We start from the raw sequence: 20060 nt of genomic DNA, 5'->3' as shown, positions 1-20060 counted from the left end.
ATTATAGTAGTTTCTAACTGTTGCGAACAAATTCGTTCGCCATTATGTCATACTGGAATAGGATACAATTTAACAATATTTCCAAATTTAGCCGGTCATTTATTTCAAGGTGGAGCAATTGTAGGATTACAAAATATTAGAGCTTTAGTTGATCGAAAGTGTAGTCCAAATATCCGAGAATTTTTGTGTAGAGTTTACATACCGGAATGCTATCAAGGAAAACCTGTTCTGCCAAGCTGGGAGATGTGCCAGGAGGCTTACGAAGGATGTCACCAGTTAATGTCCTCTATTGGATATTCTTGGTCATTTTCTTTAAACTGTTCTAAATTTGAACGTAAGTAATAAAATTCCCTAGATACGTTTTTTTATGAGCATAGGTTTTGATTTGTTTATCCTTATAAAAATAATAATGTAAAGAGCGTATAGCTAAATACGATGTCGAACTATAATTCTTCGTATAAATTCGGAAATAAGATGTACAAAATGTTTAATTTGAATAATTGATAGAAGCTGCAGGGGCAGATCCAGCCATTTTTAATAGGAGGGGTTCCAACCATATGTCCCCATTCAAAAGCATTGATCGTCAAAAAGGGGGTTCATACCCCCGGACCTCACCCCCCCCCCCCCCTTTTGGATCCACCACTTGTTCAAGCTGGAGACAATTTTTTATGTTTTCTTCCCTTCACTAAATTTGAACAATGTTAGGGAAATTTTGACTTTTTGTCTATGGTAGGCGGAAAATGTCATGTTCAAAAATTTTAGAGTAAGTGAACACTTATAATCTAATACTACCTGTCCTTTCAACACAATAGTAGTTAATAAATGTTTAAATAAACTTTCGAAAAAAATTAGTTCTTAGAAGGGTTTCAACAACTTAGCTTAATACTGTTTAAACTTTACAATGAGAGTTTTTTGGGGGGTTTTTCACATTCATTTTATTCGGTTTGTATGTCAAAACAAATCTTGATTTGTTCAATAATAAAACAGATGTTCCGTTTCACACACAGTAAGATAATAAAACAAGGGAGATGTCATTGTTAAAGAATTTTAACCTTTGAAATTGTTATTTAATGCAATATAAAACGTTATAATTGTTAAGTCTTCCAAAAGAATTTAATGCATAGACTTTTTGGGGAAATTTGAATATAAAGTTTGAAAATGGATCACCCATCATCAAAAGACAGTCATTCCACAAACGCGTGTCGTCTACACTTAAAAAGGTAGCATACGTATCTTTATGAGGAAATATCTGTTAACAGCTATAAATTCGCAATGAATTCGACCTGTATGTACCTAAGAACTATCCAACACATCCCGTTTTATTCTGCAGTAGTTTACCCTTTGATAATGGTACAAATAAATGTGTAAACATGTAGATTAGCAGATTTAAAAAAAATCTAAATCAGAACGCCTTTGGTTTCTATTTTGAATTGTTCACATTTCGTTGTGTCGTTGCCTTTTAAGAATTAATCATTGGTATGGTTATTGCTCATTTTAGACCTATACTTGTACTTGTTCTCAACTTCGTTCATTTGTCTCTTTAGCAATTATAAGTCATCTCCTTATTTTCATATTATTTGTCGTTTGCTAGATAAACTAGTGAACTGGGCTGAATGTTTTCTTCCATAATTTTCAACTTGTCTTTTCTTTTTTGATTTTGGTATTGCAGTACGATGGAAGTTTTTACTTCGAGTTGTAGACCTTACACATCAAATAAATAACAGCAGTTTAAGCGCTGTTCATTTTGCTTTTTGGTTTTATCACGCACGTGTATGGATTTTGTGTCATGAATCAATGAACTATTTTTCTTCTTTTCCTTTTAAAATCATTGTAAAAATGGGCTTGGTGTTCGTCGGGTTTGTTGGGTTTCAGGTACGAAAAAGCCAACTAGCTATGATCTTACCAGGACACTTATACATAATTCAATTTAATATTTAACAATTTAAAACAGTTCTTTTCCAGTATAAAATATTCTTTGCATAATTAAACACAAACAACATAAGATTATATGGGATATTTTATATTTTTACTAGAAAGTACAATTGAAGCTATAAAGACTAAATCCCATGATAATACAGAATTTTGGTTTGGAACTGGAGTTAATAAACTGTGTAATGCACCTCATGCAACCATTGCATGTAAAAGAAACAAGCATAAAGGTCACATGGACAGTATTGTGGCTAGATACAATGGAAATTTAGACACTTCACAAGTAGACCGATTAATGCAGATCAATTATACATATAGTGCAGGTAACGTATATTATATAATTACAAAACATTAACTACCTTCCTATTGAATTTTTATACGGACATCCCTCCATCTGAGCGCTCAAGTTACGTAAGTCAATTAAATTGTATATTAGTATTATAGATATAATGTTAGATTATTGGCAATATAAAGCCTTTTTTAACAGTTAAAGGACTACAACGACCGTATATGACGTTTGCGGAAACTCAACGGCAGCGGCAAGATTCCAAAACAATTTCTTTCCCCAAAATTCATCAAAAGACATTTAATTTAATTGTTGTTTTTATCCTAAAGTAATTGGCATTATTTTTTTTTCTTTTTCATTTCCTAATTATTTCCACAAAATCACTCCTTGGTTAGTCATAATAATACTTATCTAATCATTTGATAAAATTGAGAATGGGGAATGTGTCAAAGAGACAACAACCTGACCAAAGAGCAGAAAACAGCCGAAGGCCACCAATGGGTCTTCAACACAGCGAGAAAATCCCGCACCCGGAGGCGGGCTTCAGCTGGCCCCTAAACAAAAATGTGTACTAGTTCAGTGAAAATGGACGTCATACTAAACTCCAAAACATATAAATGAACTAAGATTAAAAATCATACAAGACAAACAAAGGCCAGAGAATCCTGACTTGGGACAGGCGCAACAATGCGGCGGGGTTAAACATGTTTTGTGAGATCTCAACACTCCCCCTATACCTCTAGCCAATGTAGAAAAAAACAAACACACAGCAATACGAACAGTAAAACTCAGTTTAAAAGAAGTCCGAGTCCGATGTCAGAATAGATAACAAAAGAAACTAAGCAAAATCACAATAATACATAAATTAACAAAGGACTACTAGCAGTTTCTGACATGCCAGCTCAAGACCTCAATTAAACTGATTGAAAGATTATGTCTTCATCATATGAAATTCAAGCACAATCCCTCCGTAAGGGGTTTAGTATCATACCATCATAAAATATATGAGAAGAACATAACCCGTATCATTCCAACAACTGTTTTTAGAATAAATGTGTTTATTTCCGATGCAAAGACCCTATGAGTGAATCAATATTAATACCAAAATATGCCATCTTTAATGACCTGACAACAGTATCGTAACTATATCCCTTCCGAATAAGTTTGTTTAAAGGTTTGGTTAGCTTTTGAGGTGAATGCCGACATTTTTATGCTTTGTAAAGAATATTACCATAAAAGATTGGATGTGAAATACCTGAACGTATAAGATGTCTGCATGTTGATTTATATTTACGAATGATGTCCTTGTACCGATGATAAAATTTAGTAAATGTTTTGACTAGTTTGTGATATCGAAAACCCTGGTGTAATAATTTTTCCGAAATACAGAGATCAAATACGTTGTAACATACACGAGCAAATCGAACAAGTTGAGATATATAAACACCATAAGATGGTGACAAGGGAACGTCACCATCTAAAAATGGATAATTAACAATATGAAATGAAAAATCATCTCTTTTTTTTCATAAATTTTAGTATTAAGCTTCCCGTTAAAGATATAGAAGATCCAGGAAAGGGCAGTGTTCATTGTTAGTATTATCTTTATTTAAAGTCAGTACAGCAGGATAAATCTCTTTAGTGTACATACTGAAGTCGTCATTATTGAAAGCCAATATATCATCCAAATATCTAAAAATGTTATTAAATTTTTGTATCAGATGTTGTTTCGATGGATCTTTGCTGATTTTAGTCATAAATTGTAACTCATAACAATACGGAAACAGGTCCGCAATAAGTGGTGCACAGTTAGTCCCCATTTGGAATTCCGATAACTTGACGATATACGGAATCTCCATAGCGAACAAAAATGTTATCTATTAAAAATTCAAGGGCAGTTATAGTATCAAAGCAGGTCCAATTGACATAGTTCTTTTGTTTGTTGTTACTAAAAAATTACCTAAAAGAGTTTGAACATATATATTCGCATTCTGACTTTTTTAATGCCCATTTCATTAGGTGTGTGATTTTTTTCTTAAAAAGATTATGAGGCAAAGTGGTATACAGGGTAGAAAAATCAAAACTTTGAACAGATTCGAAATCACCAATATAAGCATGTAATTTATCGAGTACTTCCAAAGAATTTTTGACACTCCAAAAGTAATTAATTCCACTATTTTCAAAGGCCTTATTTGAACAATTTATTACCAGGTTTTTGATTGTACCAAGTGTACTAGTAAGTGGAATAGACAGTTTAGTAGTGAACAATGGCTTGAAGACGAAATGAATCTATATTTGTAAGGTGTTTTGTGCAGCTTCGGAAGCCAGTACATTATTGGAACTTTCATTGTGGTTGGTTCTGCTTGTAAAGAAGTAGCTAAAAGTTTATGTTTGTTACATATGTCATTTTCCGAAGAAGCTTTTCACGATGAGAAAAAAAATTTGGAACACATTCAATCACCAAATGGATCTCAATTAACGTACAATGGTAGGATAAGAACATAAATAGTGTGTAAACGATGTAAATTGATAAAACAGGACCCTCTCCTTTCCCCCGTTTCCTGCCAAATTAAAAAAATAAAGGCAAATAGGAAGCAATTTTTACACAATGTACCTTGAATTTGTTCCAAAAAAAAATACTCGAACACAGACATCATAATGTTTATGATGCTGTTCTGCACTTTTTTAACTTTGAAAAGTTGAAAATTACCTCAAAATTAAGATTTGATTCACAAATCATGATATGCATATACAAGGATACCTCAAGCTGTTTGTATTTGAATTACAAATAATCGTGTTACAGTTGTTAATTACAATGACACATTTTGAAATTTGGAAATGATTTCAATAAAGGAGAACATTGCAGTATAGAAATAGGAAGGTGTAGTATGATGGCCAATTAACAACTATTCAACATAGGCCAAATGGTGTAGATGCAAGCAACTATGAATTCAACAATGAGTTAAACACTCACAGTATAATAATCTATAATAGACCCAGAAAATACTAAATGTAATACATATACTAGTATGTTATCATGAAAACATTGAAATATGAAGCCGACTGATATCAGGAAAGTTGTAGTTCTTGCAATGACAACATTAATGGTAGTACCAACTTTTGCTACACCATATACACATTTCGATAATCGATGTCTCTAAATTGATTATTGGGTTCAAAACATATAAAAAAACAAACCTAATACATTGGAAATAACTAGGGATGTCAACGAGTACTCGACTACTAATATTCGAGTATCGCTCGGTAGTACCGAGTATCGAATACCTAAACGATACTCGACTAATCGGTTTCCTGTTAGAATATTGCTGTCTTCTTTATATAAAATTGATCTTCTTGAGAACCTCTTTCGGAAAATTAAATAGGCATCACTGATTAACCAAACTAGTAAATAAAATACATTTTGTTTCGAATGCTTGTGCTAAATGGTCATTTCAAATGCCTCCGAAAATACGTAGGTTATACCTAGGCTAACACTTTAAACTAAACATGTCTTAGCCATTCCGTCACATCGGTACGGTCAGAACAAATATTTTCGTCTGCAAGACTGTAATTTACAAAGTTGCAAAACCGACTGTCCCCAATATTAGTTGTCAAGAAAAATGTTTCCAAATAAAATGAATGCATTGCATCCTCTGGTGACCCTCAGTGAATAGTTAAACTTCTAATCCTTACGCCTTTGTAAACATTAAATGTGTTTTCTTAACGATTACCAAATACTATTGTTTGATATGGGTTTTCCTTGTTATAATTTATAGATAGGTGTTCATTAAATTATATTGATTAGATTATTGTTTTTTTACTTAATTAGAACTTGTAGGTAATGAGCTATTAAATATGGGGTGTAATACCCTGTCCCAGATACTTATGTAGATGGTTTTTCGTGCGTTGAACAACAAACCACAGAAAGTAAAATACGTATTTTTGTGTTTTCCGTGTTGTAGATATATTCCCAAGCGAGTACTCGAATATTGCTCGATAAAACCAACGAGTACTCGATTATTTATAGAATAACTAATCGAAGAATTCAAATAGAGAAAAATATTCAACGAGTGACCGAACAACACATTAATTCACGAATGCGCGTAGCGCATAAGTTAATTATCAGTGTTGTTCGATCACGAGTTAAATATTTTTCGATATTTGAATTCTTTGATTAATTATTCTTTTTATTACATTGGCAAATGGCTTTTTTTAATGAAATTAATGTAGAAAATGTAAGGAACTATATCTTTTTTCTACGCATTCACAATTTGTTTTGATCCGACGTTATCGACGTATTGACAACGCCTACTGTTGTATGACGTCAGAGAGTGAAATAACCACGTTTATTTCACATGTGAAATTATCGGTTTTTATTTGACTGGGAAATCAATGTAATTCATTGCTACCAATGTAATAATAATTGTTCACCGAGTTGACATTCCTAGAAATAAAAGTTGATAAATTTCATACGTCCGAAGCGCTTTTTAATATATCTTCATCAGGAACACTTGAACCCTGGAAAGCCAGGAATGTATAAATACGCAGAGACGTAAGGAACAAATTTGATCTTAAAAATAACTCCAACTTAATCTAAGGTCATCTTTGCCGGAGGCGTTGGAATAAATGTAAGAAATCATGTCAGTACCGAAGTAAAGACAACTCATGATACCTTCGGGTACTAACAGTCCATCATCAGTGGTATCGACCCAGTGCCAGTAAATGAAAATAACACTTTATAAATTGCGTGCATCCAAAGCGCTTTATGGATTAAAACTGAAAATCTTTTTCAAATAATGACTTTATCATCAAAATATCGATATACTAATCAACTAATCTTAGTAAATATGTATATGATTGTATTGATATGATATAATCATGGCGACAAGAAATAATATTTTTTCAGGGACTATCACATCTTGTTTTAACTCTTATTCGATGCCCGGTGGTAGCTTTCAGGTTGATCCATTGTCTCCAGCAGTACATCATCCATGGGAAGTTCGAAATAACCCAACTATTACTTGGACAGCTAACCCATCTCAGTACTTTACATTGGTCCTTGTTGATGCTGGAATGGGTGGAAACGCTTATGCCGTGTTTATTAACATACCCGGAAATGACTTTTCTCGACATGAAGTAAGTAAACTACACCATTCTTAAATATACATTTTAGACAAAATGGAAACGGTTGAACTTCTTTAACTGAATTAAGGACATTACAAAAACTGAGACACTTGAAGAAAGACATTACAAATTTCTTTTTAGTCGTTATTAAATACTTGAAAACACCATTACCTTTGGAATGATACTTACGAAAAGATATATCTTTATAGCATGCAAGACTGTATATCTCTTATAAATGTAATGACATTTTTCTTTACGATAATATATTTGGCATGTTTTGTCACTGCCATCAGAACCTTCTGACATTTAAATATATGAACAATTTGTATCATGACGCCAGAGAACTGAACTTAGTGATATTTTTTTATCTAGTTTTAAACTAAGCTCTACAAAACTACTGAGGCTAAACACTTTACTTTGACTCCCTGTTATGGGTATCTGGTACAAATCATAGAAAAATTAAGAAAGGGAGGATTAGATTTGTATAAATATTGTAAAGAAAAGTTTGTTTAGAAAATTGGGAAATATCGTGCTATTGATAAATTAAAATCGAAATGGTTGTCTTTTCTCCATAATATGTAAATTCTTGAAAGAAAGTCTCGATCATATTTCTTTTGCCGACTATAACTAGTACAATCAATAATAGTAACGGTTAACGTTGCTTTGATTGACCTGCCATTTCCGTTCTGCTGACACGAACCTCCCGACTTACTGCTAAAATGAATTTTTCTACTGGATAACAAAGAATTGGAAAGTTCCTATTATATGTGTGCAGCGATTTGCTAAGTTTATTAATTCATAGCATATAAGTCGAATTTACGAGTATATACATGTCGTGTATTGGTCGAGAGGAGAAATTTGAATGTGACTTTATTTTCAGGTATTACACATCATGCATACAGACTACAATTTCCGTTTTATTCATCTATGAGATGAATTCACCAAATTTTAAACAACATTTATGATTATCAAAAATTTTGGCCTGATCATTACTGAAGAGACATGATTTGTCGAAGTGCGCATCTTGTGCTTCAGTTAAATTGATAATGCTTAATGTTATTGTGTTTACAATATTAAGGTTGATCATTAACCAACCGTCCTAACTTTTTGTATGATTCGGACCAGAAAACAACAATACGTTTTAAGCAACTCGGTATTTTGGTTCAGAATTAATGATTGACCAGGCATAACACTATAAGCTTTGTATCGATATATTTTGAATATGGATTGAAAATATACTCGGTCTCTTTTTTCTTTGATTTGCTTTTTTCAATACATTTTTACTCTTCTATTAGGTAATAATACTTAAGTACATTATTTGTTTTACATCTACTTTTCAGGCGGTAGTAGATTATCGAGCACCTATGAACCCAGCAGAGGTAGATAATCCATATGTATTCCTACTATATGAACTATTTTTTCAGGCGGTAGTAGATTATCGAGCACCTATGAACCCAACAGAGGTAGATACTCCATATGTATTCCTACTATATGAACTATTTGTCATGCGGTAGTAGATTATCTAGCACCTAATAACCCAGCAGAGGTAGATAATATATATGTATTCCTACTATATGAACTATTTTTCAGGCGGCAGTAGATTATCGAACACCTATGAACACAACAGAGGTAGATAATCCATATGTATTCCTACTATATGATCTATTTGTCGTGCGGTAGTAGATTATCTAGCACCTATAAACCCAACAGAGGTAGATAATCCATATGTATTCCTACTATATGAACTATATTTCAGGCGGTAGTAGATTATCGAGCACCTATGAACCCAACAGAGGTAGATAATCCATATGTATTCCTACTATATGAACTATTTTTCAGGCGGTAGTAGATTATCGAGCACCTATGAACCCAACAGAGGTAGATAATCCATATGTATTCCTACTATATGAACAAACAGGACGTATATCAGCTACTGGAAGTCTGATACAAAATCTTACTAGTAATACCATAGCTACTATGCACTCAAATTCTCATTTTAGAGGTACGTCACGCTTTTTTCCCTACTAAAATTTTTTTTTTATTTAAAGCTCTTACACCATCAGTTCACCTGCTTACTTTTTTCCCTGGTAAGTTTACATAAAAATGTAACATATTTGTTTGTCAAATTTGTCCAGAGATGTGTGAGAATCATTAACACAAATGTTTAAATATTTCTTTTTTTTTTTGACAAATGTCGCGCTTTCATCAATGCGGAGGGAAAATGTCTTTTAATTTAAGTTTACTGACATAATACGCTAAAACGATTTATTATTATGTAAAGCAAATTTGACCTTAGATTGATTTGGCTAATATTTTTATGTTCTTTTGGTCATATAGCTCTTCAACTATTTCGGTTCTTATACATCCATGGCTTTCAAATATTCGGTTTTGAGCGTTACTGATGAAGGTAAATCCAGAACAGCGGTTTAGGCGCATGAAATTTATATAAAGTGTTGTTTTCATTTTTTGGCGTCAATTTCTGCTTAATGGTTATGATAATGGTCTGAGGCAAACGCAAAAATAAAACTGTTATAGGGTAACGCTTTAAGTGCATGTTCTGGAAGATAAAAAAAACATCAACTTCCTGCCCTAAAAGTCATATCATAAATCAAATATTAGTTGGTCGGCAATAGTGGAGTAGTTTTGTACCAATCGGCAACATTTTTATTTGTGCGAACATTTTGTTCAGAAGTTGGTTTCTAGTATTTGTTTCTTGGTTCTTTCTGGTTTACCTGATTTTTTTTCTGTATGGTACAGTCATTTCTTAGAAAACTTATAAACAAAAAGAGGTCTCTGCTTAATTTTACCTGAATGAGCACAACATTAAAATAGCTCATTAGGTAAAAAACTATTCCTGAAATGAGTAATATTCATAAAATATGAATAGGAAAGAAATTTCATTTGATTTGATAGCTTCTGTTGAAAATGACCTATACAAAAGTTTAATCCTGGTGTCTATGATGAGTTTATATCAATGTTAAACACGGTTCAACGTCACCAAAAAACTCTAGATGACTTGATAAAAACTATTTCTTTATTGGGTCCAGCAGGTGAAAATTCAGTTTAAAAAAAGGGAAAAGTTGTACCATTCGAAGCGATATTGACATGCTCAATGAAAAGTGTCAACTCGAATCTTTTCACAAAATAATAGATTTAATTGGACATGGTTATTCATTTGTATGACTTTTTTTTTTATTCGTTATGTACGACCTATTTATATTTTTAATTTGATTAATAAGTTTCTTCTGTAAAACAAGCGTACCCAAACAATAAGCGCTGAAACGAAGTGAATCGCATGTTTTTATTTCCGTGATCGTCGCGATGTTCCATTTTATTTGGATTCAACCCAGCCTTTATATCATACATGATTAACGACATATATAGAATTTGATGATTGTAAGTCTCTCGATAGAATCACCATCATAAAACCGTACCACACATATCCCTTTGCAACATTAATAATACAATATTCGGTGATATTTATTATACTTTCATTACTCATTCATGTAACTACTTTACAGCTTGTTTATTTTCTAAATGGATAAATCAATTATTGTGAGATGTTTAAGAATATATGAAAGTAAAACTATCAAACTGGAATATATATATATATTTTTTTATTTAGGTCCTAAAGCAATATCTTGGGTCAGAATCAGACAAGATCCGTACTCTATAATGTATCTTGGAAGCCAGAGTGTCGTAAACAATTGTCCTTCTCTTGTGTCAGAAGGTAGGTTTAGCTGATGGCTTTATAGATGAAGGATATCTAACATTTTTTGTAATGTATAAGTATATTTGTAATTGTGTTAAAAAGTTTACTTTCCAGTACAAAAAGAGAAAAGAGAATGAATTAAAACAAGAACAAAAAGTCATTAATTAACATAAATATTTACAGTTCGGGTATTTTAAATGTGATCATGTGAGGAATATGGTTTTTAACTTTGTCTTACGTGTATGACAAATACATACAAAAGAATGCGACATAGGAGACATTGATTAAAGATCATTTTCAAGAATATTTATCCGTGATTTTATTTTTATTTTTAAATATGAGCAACAGCCTTACCCAAAAAGACATCTTGCCTACACAAGTGTTCCAAAGATTTCTTGTTAGTTAGATTTTTTTTTGTGTGCTGCTATTTTTTAGTTGTAGTTTTACTCCAAGCATGTGAGATTGTTGTACAATTTGTCAGTGATGATGTGTTTCTGGCATTACAGTGACAGTCCAAAAAGAAGAGGCGAAGGGATACAAAAGGGACATTCAATATTTTTTCCGTAAATAATCAAGAATTCTCTAAATATACTGCCGAAATTTACCCACAGCAACTTACTTTAAATAAATCAAATATTAACAGGAATAAGTGTCCTTTCCTAGATTTATATATTTTAGTTTTACACCAGAAACTCTACACAAAAATTTACGACAAAAGGGATGATTTTTCTTTCCTTATTGTTAATTTTCCTTTCTTGGACAGTGATGTTCCTCTGGCACCATCTTACGGTGTTTTTATATCCCAACTCGTTCGTTATGCCCGTGTCTGTAGTGACGTTTTGGATTTCTATGAGCGTAAATAAAGGCAACAGTAGTATACCGCTGTTCGAAATTCATAAATCGTAATCTATGTATTACTGGTAAATAATAAAGTCGGGAATTTCGTTACCACAAATTACTTAAAACCTTTACTAAATTCTCTCATAGATACAAAGGTTTGATTTGCAAGTTTGGCTGTACCTGTAAAAACGTATTTCAGACGGAAAAGAACATCCTAAATTTTACGGTGATGTTGTTTACCGAGCCCGGAAATTTATATACGATCCGGGTAAACTTATCAATCCTTTAAATAAACTTATTCTGAAAAGTTACCAATTCAACAAACACTGTAATTAGATCTTTGAATATTGTTTTTATTGGTATAAATATTGATTTCGTTATCAATAAATTAAAATCATACTAATAGTTTTGTTATACGCATATGCACTATGACGGTACTACAATCTGTCGATCCTTTATTTTGGCATTGCACAAGGTCATGTTTTTCTCTGACTACACTAAGTCAATCGGATGTTGGATGTGTACTGATTTATATTTTAGTCTTAGATACATGATTTATTTTATTATTTGTAATTTGCTTTGAACTAGCTGTCAGTAACTGCGAGTACTCCCAAATCTGTACTTAGTGTCCTTTTTGTTGTTAGGGATGAGGGATTATGGATAAATACCCTGCCACGTCCGCGGTCTGTGTTTATGTTTGATGTTTTTCTGTTTTGTATCGATCTGATGAGTTAAGCCTTTTTCAACTGATTTTTATATTTTGTTCTTATGTTGTGCTGTTACAACACTGTCGACGTCCCAGGTTAGGGGTAGGGTTGAGCGCTCATAAACATTTCTAACCCCGCCACATTCTTTATGTGACTGTCCCAAGTCAGAAGCCTGTAATTCAGTGGTTGTCGTTGGTTCATGTCTGTCATATTTGTTTTTCGTTAATTGTTTTATAAATTAGGCCGTTAGTGTTTTCAATTGAATTGTTTCATATTTTTTATGTTTTTATAGCCGACTATATAGTATGGGTTTTTCTCATTGTTGAAGGCCGTACGGTTGCCTATTATTGCTTACATCCACTTTATTTGCACTTGTTGTGGATAGTTGTCTCATTGGCAATCATACCTCATCTCCTTATATTCAAACTCATAAGTCGAAAATAAACTGACAACGCCATGGCTATAAACGAAAAAGGCAAAAAGACAAATAACAGTACACAAAACATAACATAGAAAACCAAAGACTGAGCAACACGAACCCCGCCAAACACTGGGGGTGATCTCAGGTGCTCCGGAAGGGTAAGCATATCCTGCTCCACATGTGTCACCCTTCTTGTTGCTCGTGTTACTACAAAACCGGTGATAAGTCTTATTCGGTAGGTCACATTCGGGGAAAAGGGGACGGGATTGTAGTTACAACAATTGGAACATATCCGTTGTCATCTGTGAAACGAATACTCCAAAGTGACAAAACTATATGAATTATCAATAATATCAACAAACTAAATAATATGTGTGGAAATTTCAGAGTTCACGAACGGCTGTTTCCATAACTTCTCCTTCAGAAAAACTGATTATTTCAAATAGTCAGTAAACTTAAATATTATCCATCAGGACCCTTTGTAGTCACGAATATTAAAACTTAAAACGAACAATAAGAAAGACTAATAAAGCATTTAATTTTAACTTCAAATAATTAGATATCATCAATATTTAAAGATGTCGTGGTTTTCACAGCCTTTAGCTCTACATGATCGTAAAATTTAAAATTAGATTTTAACTTCGAATTTATTATTGATTTTTCGTTTTGTAATTTTTCAGCTTTACATCACCACCCAGAATCATTCATTCCTTCTAATACCATACTGGATATGTCTGTAGATGTTACATACACACCATCCAGTATTAGTTTTATTTCATGTTGTAAGACTTATGTTTACAAGTAAGTTTTACTTCAATAACTTCACCTGGTTGGGCTTTGCATATATATGTGATACTAGTAAGATATTTCATACTAGGGTTACCCACCGTGAGAGACCCTTATGGGAAGTAGAGGTCGTTCAAAACCCGCTTAGTAGTAGTTCTCGGATTAGTTAAAGCTGTTGCGCATCGCTGGTATCGTAAAACAAATCTACCAAAACTAGTCAAGTGTAGTACCTGGCCAAAGACCACAATTAACGAATATAGTTCCTTTTAATTAGAGTGTATTTTTTCTTAATTTTTTTTCTTTCCCTTCCTCACTCATTTCTTAGATTTTTTTGGATGGAAATGAAAGAAGAGAGGTGAAATAAACTTTTGGATGTTGTATTTTAACTGATTTTGATATGGAAAGAGTAATTAGGCCAGGTGCAAAAAGGTGATATTTACAGTTTTCGGAACATCTCTTGACTTGTCCATAGGGGTATGGATGTGTATTGGCTAAATTTGTAAGATGCTGGGGAGCGATATTTCTGAATGTTTGATATATGTTTGGACTAGTACTGTACTTTACACACACAAAATATTTGACAAAAAGAACCGGAGCATTTTTTTTAATGAAACAAAACGTTATAAAGAACTAATAGAGAATTTAATTGTGGTCTGTGGCCACCTGGTGTGTTTCTCCTGCATACACATTGAGCAGAAATTGTTGTTTTTATGCATAGAAGTTTACAAATGTTAAGTTCTGTCTGGTTTTCCGTAGGTCGTCTTGTATAATTATATTAATATTTCAACCCTTTAGTTAGGTTGATTAATTGACGTTTGCATTGCTTAAAATCAGTTGCAAATTGCTCATGCATGTTCAACAACCGTTTAACTTAACGATTGCTGTATTAAGGCTATTTTATACTTTTATGTCGTGCACAACTTCCATCACATTACATAGATTACGTAACGACTTAAATGTCAATCACTATTCTAATTTATTTGTTTGTAAATGTTATTTGCTAATCTGTTTACAGTGAAAAGTCATTTTCTCTCAATCCTATTGGAAACAACACCGTGAAAACAGCACATGTCCGATCGTCTGCAATTCCATCCGTTTCTCTTTCTAAGCGAGATTGGTACCCTGACGCCATCCAGTTTGCAGGTAATCATTTCATTAAATGTATTATCTTAGAAATTTGAAATCGATTTATTTAAACACAATTGATAATTGACACACCAACCATGAATTCAATATACTTATCTGGTCCAATGGCAAATAGTTCATGCATAATCAGGTGTGTAAATGGCTGCTGTAAGATAATGAAAATAACACTAACTAGATGGGGTGCCTCCGAGATGATTTTTTGATTATATCTTCACCAGAAACGCTCAAATCAAAAGATTTGTAAGTACCTGAATACGTTCAAGACTTATATGATCAAAAATGTCTAAAACGATTACTAAACTTCATCTAAGGTCAACTTTATCCAAGAGAGTGATGCAACTAATATGAAGCTTTTCTCATATAACTGCTTAAATTGACGAACTTTATGTTATTGTTATGAATGATTTTCTGTTAACCACAATTACTCACTGTGTAAACTTTATTAAATAATTATATTTGAAATATATTAATACATGAGTGAAATTTGAATCAAATAACTTTTCTGTATATTATAATAAGTAAAAATAAATTTGTGTGCATGGTTAAATATTAAAGATTTCAAATTTCCTTTCAAATTAATTCACAAACTTTACGAACTTACTCCTTGTAGAGGAAATATTAGTCATATCAAATTTGAACAGTTTAAAGTGGTCACAGTATACATGTCGTTTGTTGGTTCGTCAGTACATGTGTTAAACGGTTGTTTATTTTTCTGTTAGTCTGTACACGTGTTAAACGTTGTTTATTTTTCTGTTCGTCAGTATTTGTGTTAAACGTTGTTTATGTTTTCTGTTCGTCGGTACAAGTGTTAAACGTTGTTTACTTTTCTGTTCGTCAGTACATGTGTTTACAGTTTTTGCATTGTCTTGTTCGTCAGTACATGTGTTTACAGTTTTTATATTGTCTTGTTCGTCAGTATATGTGTTTACAGTTTTTATATTGTCTTGTTTGTCAGTATATGTGTTTACAGTTTTTGTATTGTCTTGTTTGTCAGTATATGTTTTTACAGTTTTTATATTGTCTTGTTCGTCAGTATATGTGTTTACAGTTTTTGTATGGTCTTGTTCGTCAGTACATGTGTTTACAGTTTTTGTATTGTCTTGTTCGTCAGTAGATGTGTTTACCTTTTTTTATATTGTCTTGTTCGTCAGTACATGTGTTTACAGTTTTTGTGTTAAAAGTTGAGTATTGTCTTGTTCGTCAGTACATGTTTTAAAAGTTGCATATTGTCTTGTTCGTTAGTACATGTGTTAAAAGTTGTATAATGTCTTGTTTATCAGTAAATGTGTTTAAAGTTGTATTAGTCTTGATTGTATTCTTTGCGAGAAAATAAAACATAATAAAAATATATGTCTTCGATAACCACTGGCTAGTCTTATTTGACGAAACGCGCGTCTGATGGACCAAATCATAAGCCTCGTATCTGACGATATTTTGTATTGTTTCCTTTTCTATAATAATGATCTAGACTATTATTATATAAGCTGGATCTCTCCCTGGCAGCGAACATACAGGTATCTGAGTTACCCTTATTGTCAGAGCCAAACATATAAAAGGAAAGGGAACCAGTCTTAACTTTTTTATGGACAGATTTTTTTCATATTGTAGACAATGAACTGTATACCCTTATGATGGTAGACCCTGATGCAGGATCGTCTCCACGTCTTCACTGGCTGGTATTGAATATTCCAAAAGGAAATGTCAACGATGGTGTTTCTGTACGAGAATATAAAGGTCCACAGCCGCCAAGTGGTGCGCACACATATTACTTCCTCCTTTATAAACAGACCGGCAAAATTAATCCTTCTGTAATTGGCAATTATACAACATCTTGTTCTAGGTAAGAAACTATGACAATAACTGCCCTTGGAAATGAAAAGTTGATTTTTTTCTCTAATAATTTTAATCTAAATATGGGGAAACAATGAAATTTTTCGGAAATAACACACGAAAAACTTACTCTGATAAGAAATGAGTTAAGGTAATGAAAAACCATAACTCGTAAACGTGAAAGAAAAATTTCAAATTGTAAACAAAACCAAAATATAATGCAAATTATACTAACATGACGGATACAAAGAGCTCACTCGAACCAAACCTCGGTGAATACTCTGATTATTAAACATTCAATCACAAACTTATCAGTTGTCCAAACACCTAATAGACTTGTAATAAAATTCGAAACCCAAACAGAAGAAATAAATAGTATCAACAATGATATATACATCAAAGATTGCATTTGAGACCGACTTCAAGCCGTTTCTACAGAAATTGAAAATCAAACTACAGTCGTAGCCAAAGTCAGAAATCAAAATATAAAAAAACTACGGAATTAAAATTTAATGAAATCATACGTGGTAAATTTAGAAACTAAACTTGATTGTCAACTACTAAGTAAGTCAAATAGCAAACCTTGTTGAACGTAGCATGAAGGAAAATACTTCTGTAATAGGATTTCACAAACGAAAAGACGAAAATATAAAACCTGAATTAAACTTGATGTTCAAGTATGTTTTGAAAATAAATTAAAAACTCCCAATGTGTCCAAACGACAATATATTGATATATATGTGATACCCTTTTCAGATGCACATGTAGTAGCCGTTGTGTGTGTGTTTGTGGTGGTGGGTGGTGACAAACAAATTAAAGCTGTATTTCAAAATGTTATTTTGTCATGGACCAAAACAAAATTTAACATCATTATAGTAAAAATTACGAACAAATATCGAAAAAAAATCTAAAGCATACAAAAAGACCATAAGATCTGTGCACATCGATGTCAGATACATTAATTTGTACAATACCTCAACATGTAAGTAAATCAGTCGCAGCATAAAATAAGGAATAAAAAACAAACTGGTGTGGATAAAGCAGACGAAATATAGGTTAAAATGTAAATAATAAACAAATGGATCAAATAAAGCTTTGTTTTATTTTTTATTGTATTTTTGTAGATGTGGCTTTAACATCAATAGCTTCGTAAGTAATAACCATTTGGATCTTAAAGGTGCCAGTTGGATGCTAGCATCTCATGATGAATACGTCCGCCATCTTCATGTAGACGAGAGTAGCAAGGACAGGGCACAGGTTTGTTCTGGTCAGTCGGGATTTCCAGCTTCATGTACTAGTGTTGGTTCGTCCGTAACAGTTGGATGAAATTAGATTTATTTAAAATAAAGATTTTTCTATTGTCTTCTGCATTGTTAATGTCGTCGTTAGAATTGTGGCAGATAACAAATTATTCACATTTGAATATAATTAGAAGGGTTTCATGTGTTGAAATCATCAAAGACTAATAAACCACACATGCCCTGCAAAAATTAAGAAAAACATTATGTTCAAAGCCATTAGAGCTGCGCTATACAGTCATGTTTGTATCTCATGAAATTTAAGAAACAATATCAAATCCCAAAACTACGCAGGAATTGTTGATCGTGGTTTACATAAATAATCATGAATGTAATACAAAATGTATGTCATGTTTTGTTGAAAGATAAACACAAGAAGAAATGTGTAGATTTAGCTTCAAGATTGCTTCTTTACCACGGTTCAGTAAACATATGATAAGTCCAAATAGAAAGAGAAAAACTTTGGAATGAAAACAATAAGTATTGTCTGAACTGTAAATAGATTGATACCAACAGCGTCGACACGAACAGCATCTTCAATCTGCTACCCATGTATCGCACGCTTTACGATATTAAGTCATGTGTCAAGTAGTGTCAAAAACAGGAACATGATAAAACAAGTGATAAATGTTCAGCGTGACAATAATTGCCGTGTAGGATCTGCCATATGTCGTGAAAGGAGAAGGATGATAAGAACTATTATTTGGCCTCTAAAATAAAACATAAAAACAACTATCCTTTCAATATGATTATGTTCTAGCGATACATTTTAGTTGTGATGTAACTATAACGTTAATGACATATTAAAATTGACGTATTTGTTGGAAAAGGGCCATTTTACACATAGGTTTTGACAAAATATGATATGAGACAAGACCTTACCCAAAACAATATTTAACTTGCATTAACATCGTTGTATAAGACATCTTGCAGAACAATATCTTTTTTTGGGGTGAAACCTTGGCTCATATCTAAATACTAATGACCATATCTCAAATTGGGTCTAGTTTGACAGATATATGAATACATTTCTTGAAGTTTTACATAAAACACATAAAACATGAAGCTGTTAAATTACGGGAAGTCAATTCTTATGACGGAAGTAGATGAATGGCATTATTTATATATCGACTGAAGGCGCCGTATGAAGAATTCATGAAATCCGTTTGATTCGAAAGGTTTCCTATATTTTTTTTTATTTTACCCTTTCAAACTTATCGGACTTTCTGATTTCATGTATTGAATGCGGAGTCCACGGCGCCTTCGTTCGATTTAATCATTCTGAGGACTGTACATTTAAAAATTCTGAATAGCTGAGTGATTGTATATCCAAACCACTAACAGAAATGAAAAGGTTTTTTTTTTAAATCGATACACGTCATATTTTATATGGTTGATGGAAAAAGTGCATAAATTGCACCGGAGGCAAGCAGATGCAAAATATTTAAATTTTAGATTTGTTCTGCCTTGTGTAAAATTAGAAGAGAGAGGCAGCATATATTAATACATTACTGTTGTTATATTGTTGTTGTCTGCCTTGTACGAATCATTCGTAGCAGGCCTCCCCAAGTATGTCAACCGTAATTATTTCGTCTACCAACAGCGGATTGGAAATATAAGACTCGTAGTAAATAGTTAATTATAACTGTCCCTTTGGTATCTTTCCCCTCTCTTATATATATCTCGGTTTCTGATTGGTCAAGTTTTATGGGAAGGTCTAATGCTAAAAATAAATGTTTCTTGGAGTTATCTCATTTTATATGTAAAGTCCAGAGAATGATATTGATGGAATGGGAAAATTTGAGTCTAAAAATAGAAACTTGTAACTCTTTAGACATACCTCAAATAACACTTGTTATATTTTTTTCACGGAATCTTTTACAAATTTACTATATGGATGATAAGTTCAGACAAAAACTAACCGGTTTTTGGGAAATACTTTTTATAATCAATCGTTTACTGCGAGTCTTATATTTCCAAT

General features: G+C 32.5%; 1 protein-coding gene across 1 annotated transcript; it reads left to right on the top strand.

The window, feature by feature from the left end:
- The first annotated feature begins 1965 nt into the window (after positions 1-1965).
- Positions 1966-18144, top strand: LOC127711542 (uncharacterized). The gene is made up of 8 exons (XM_052217625.1): positions 1966-2252; positions 7122-7351; positions 9179-9341; positions 10965-11069; positions 13700-13820; positions 14821-14948; positions 16560-16791; positions 17906-18144. The coding sequence occupies exons 1-8, from the start codon at positions 2009-2011 to the stop codon at positions 18105-18107; spliced, it is 1425 nt and encodes a 474-aa protein (XP_052073585.1). The 5' UTR covers positions 1966-2008; the 3' UTR covers positions 18108-18144.
- Positions 18145-20060: the final 1916 nt, after the last annotated feature.

This window comes from Mytilus californianus, unplaced genomic scaffold (assembly GCF_021869535.1).
Source record: "Mytilus californianus isolate M0D057914Y unplaced genomic scaffold, xbMytCali1.0.p SCAF_8, whole genome shotgun sequence".
In the NCBI taxonomy this organism is placed as follows: Eukaryota; Metazoa; Mollusca; class Bivalvia; order Mytilida; family Mytilidae; genus Mytilus; species Mytilus californianus.
The sequence above is the reverse complement of the archived record's forward strand: the minus strand, read 5'-3'. Positions and strand labels throughout refer to the sequence as shown.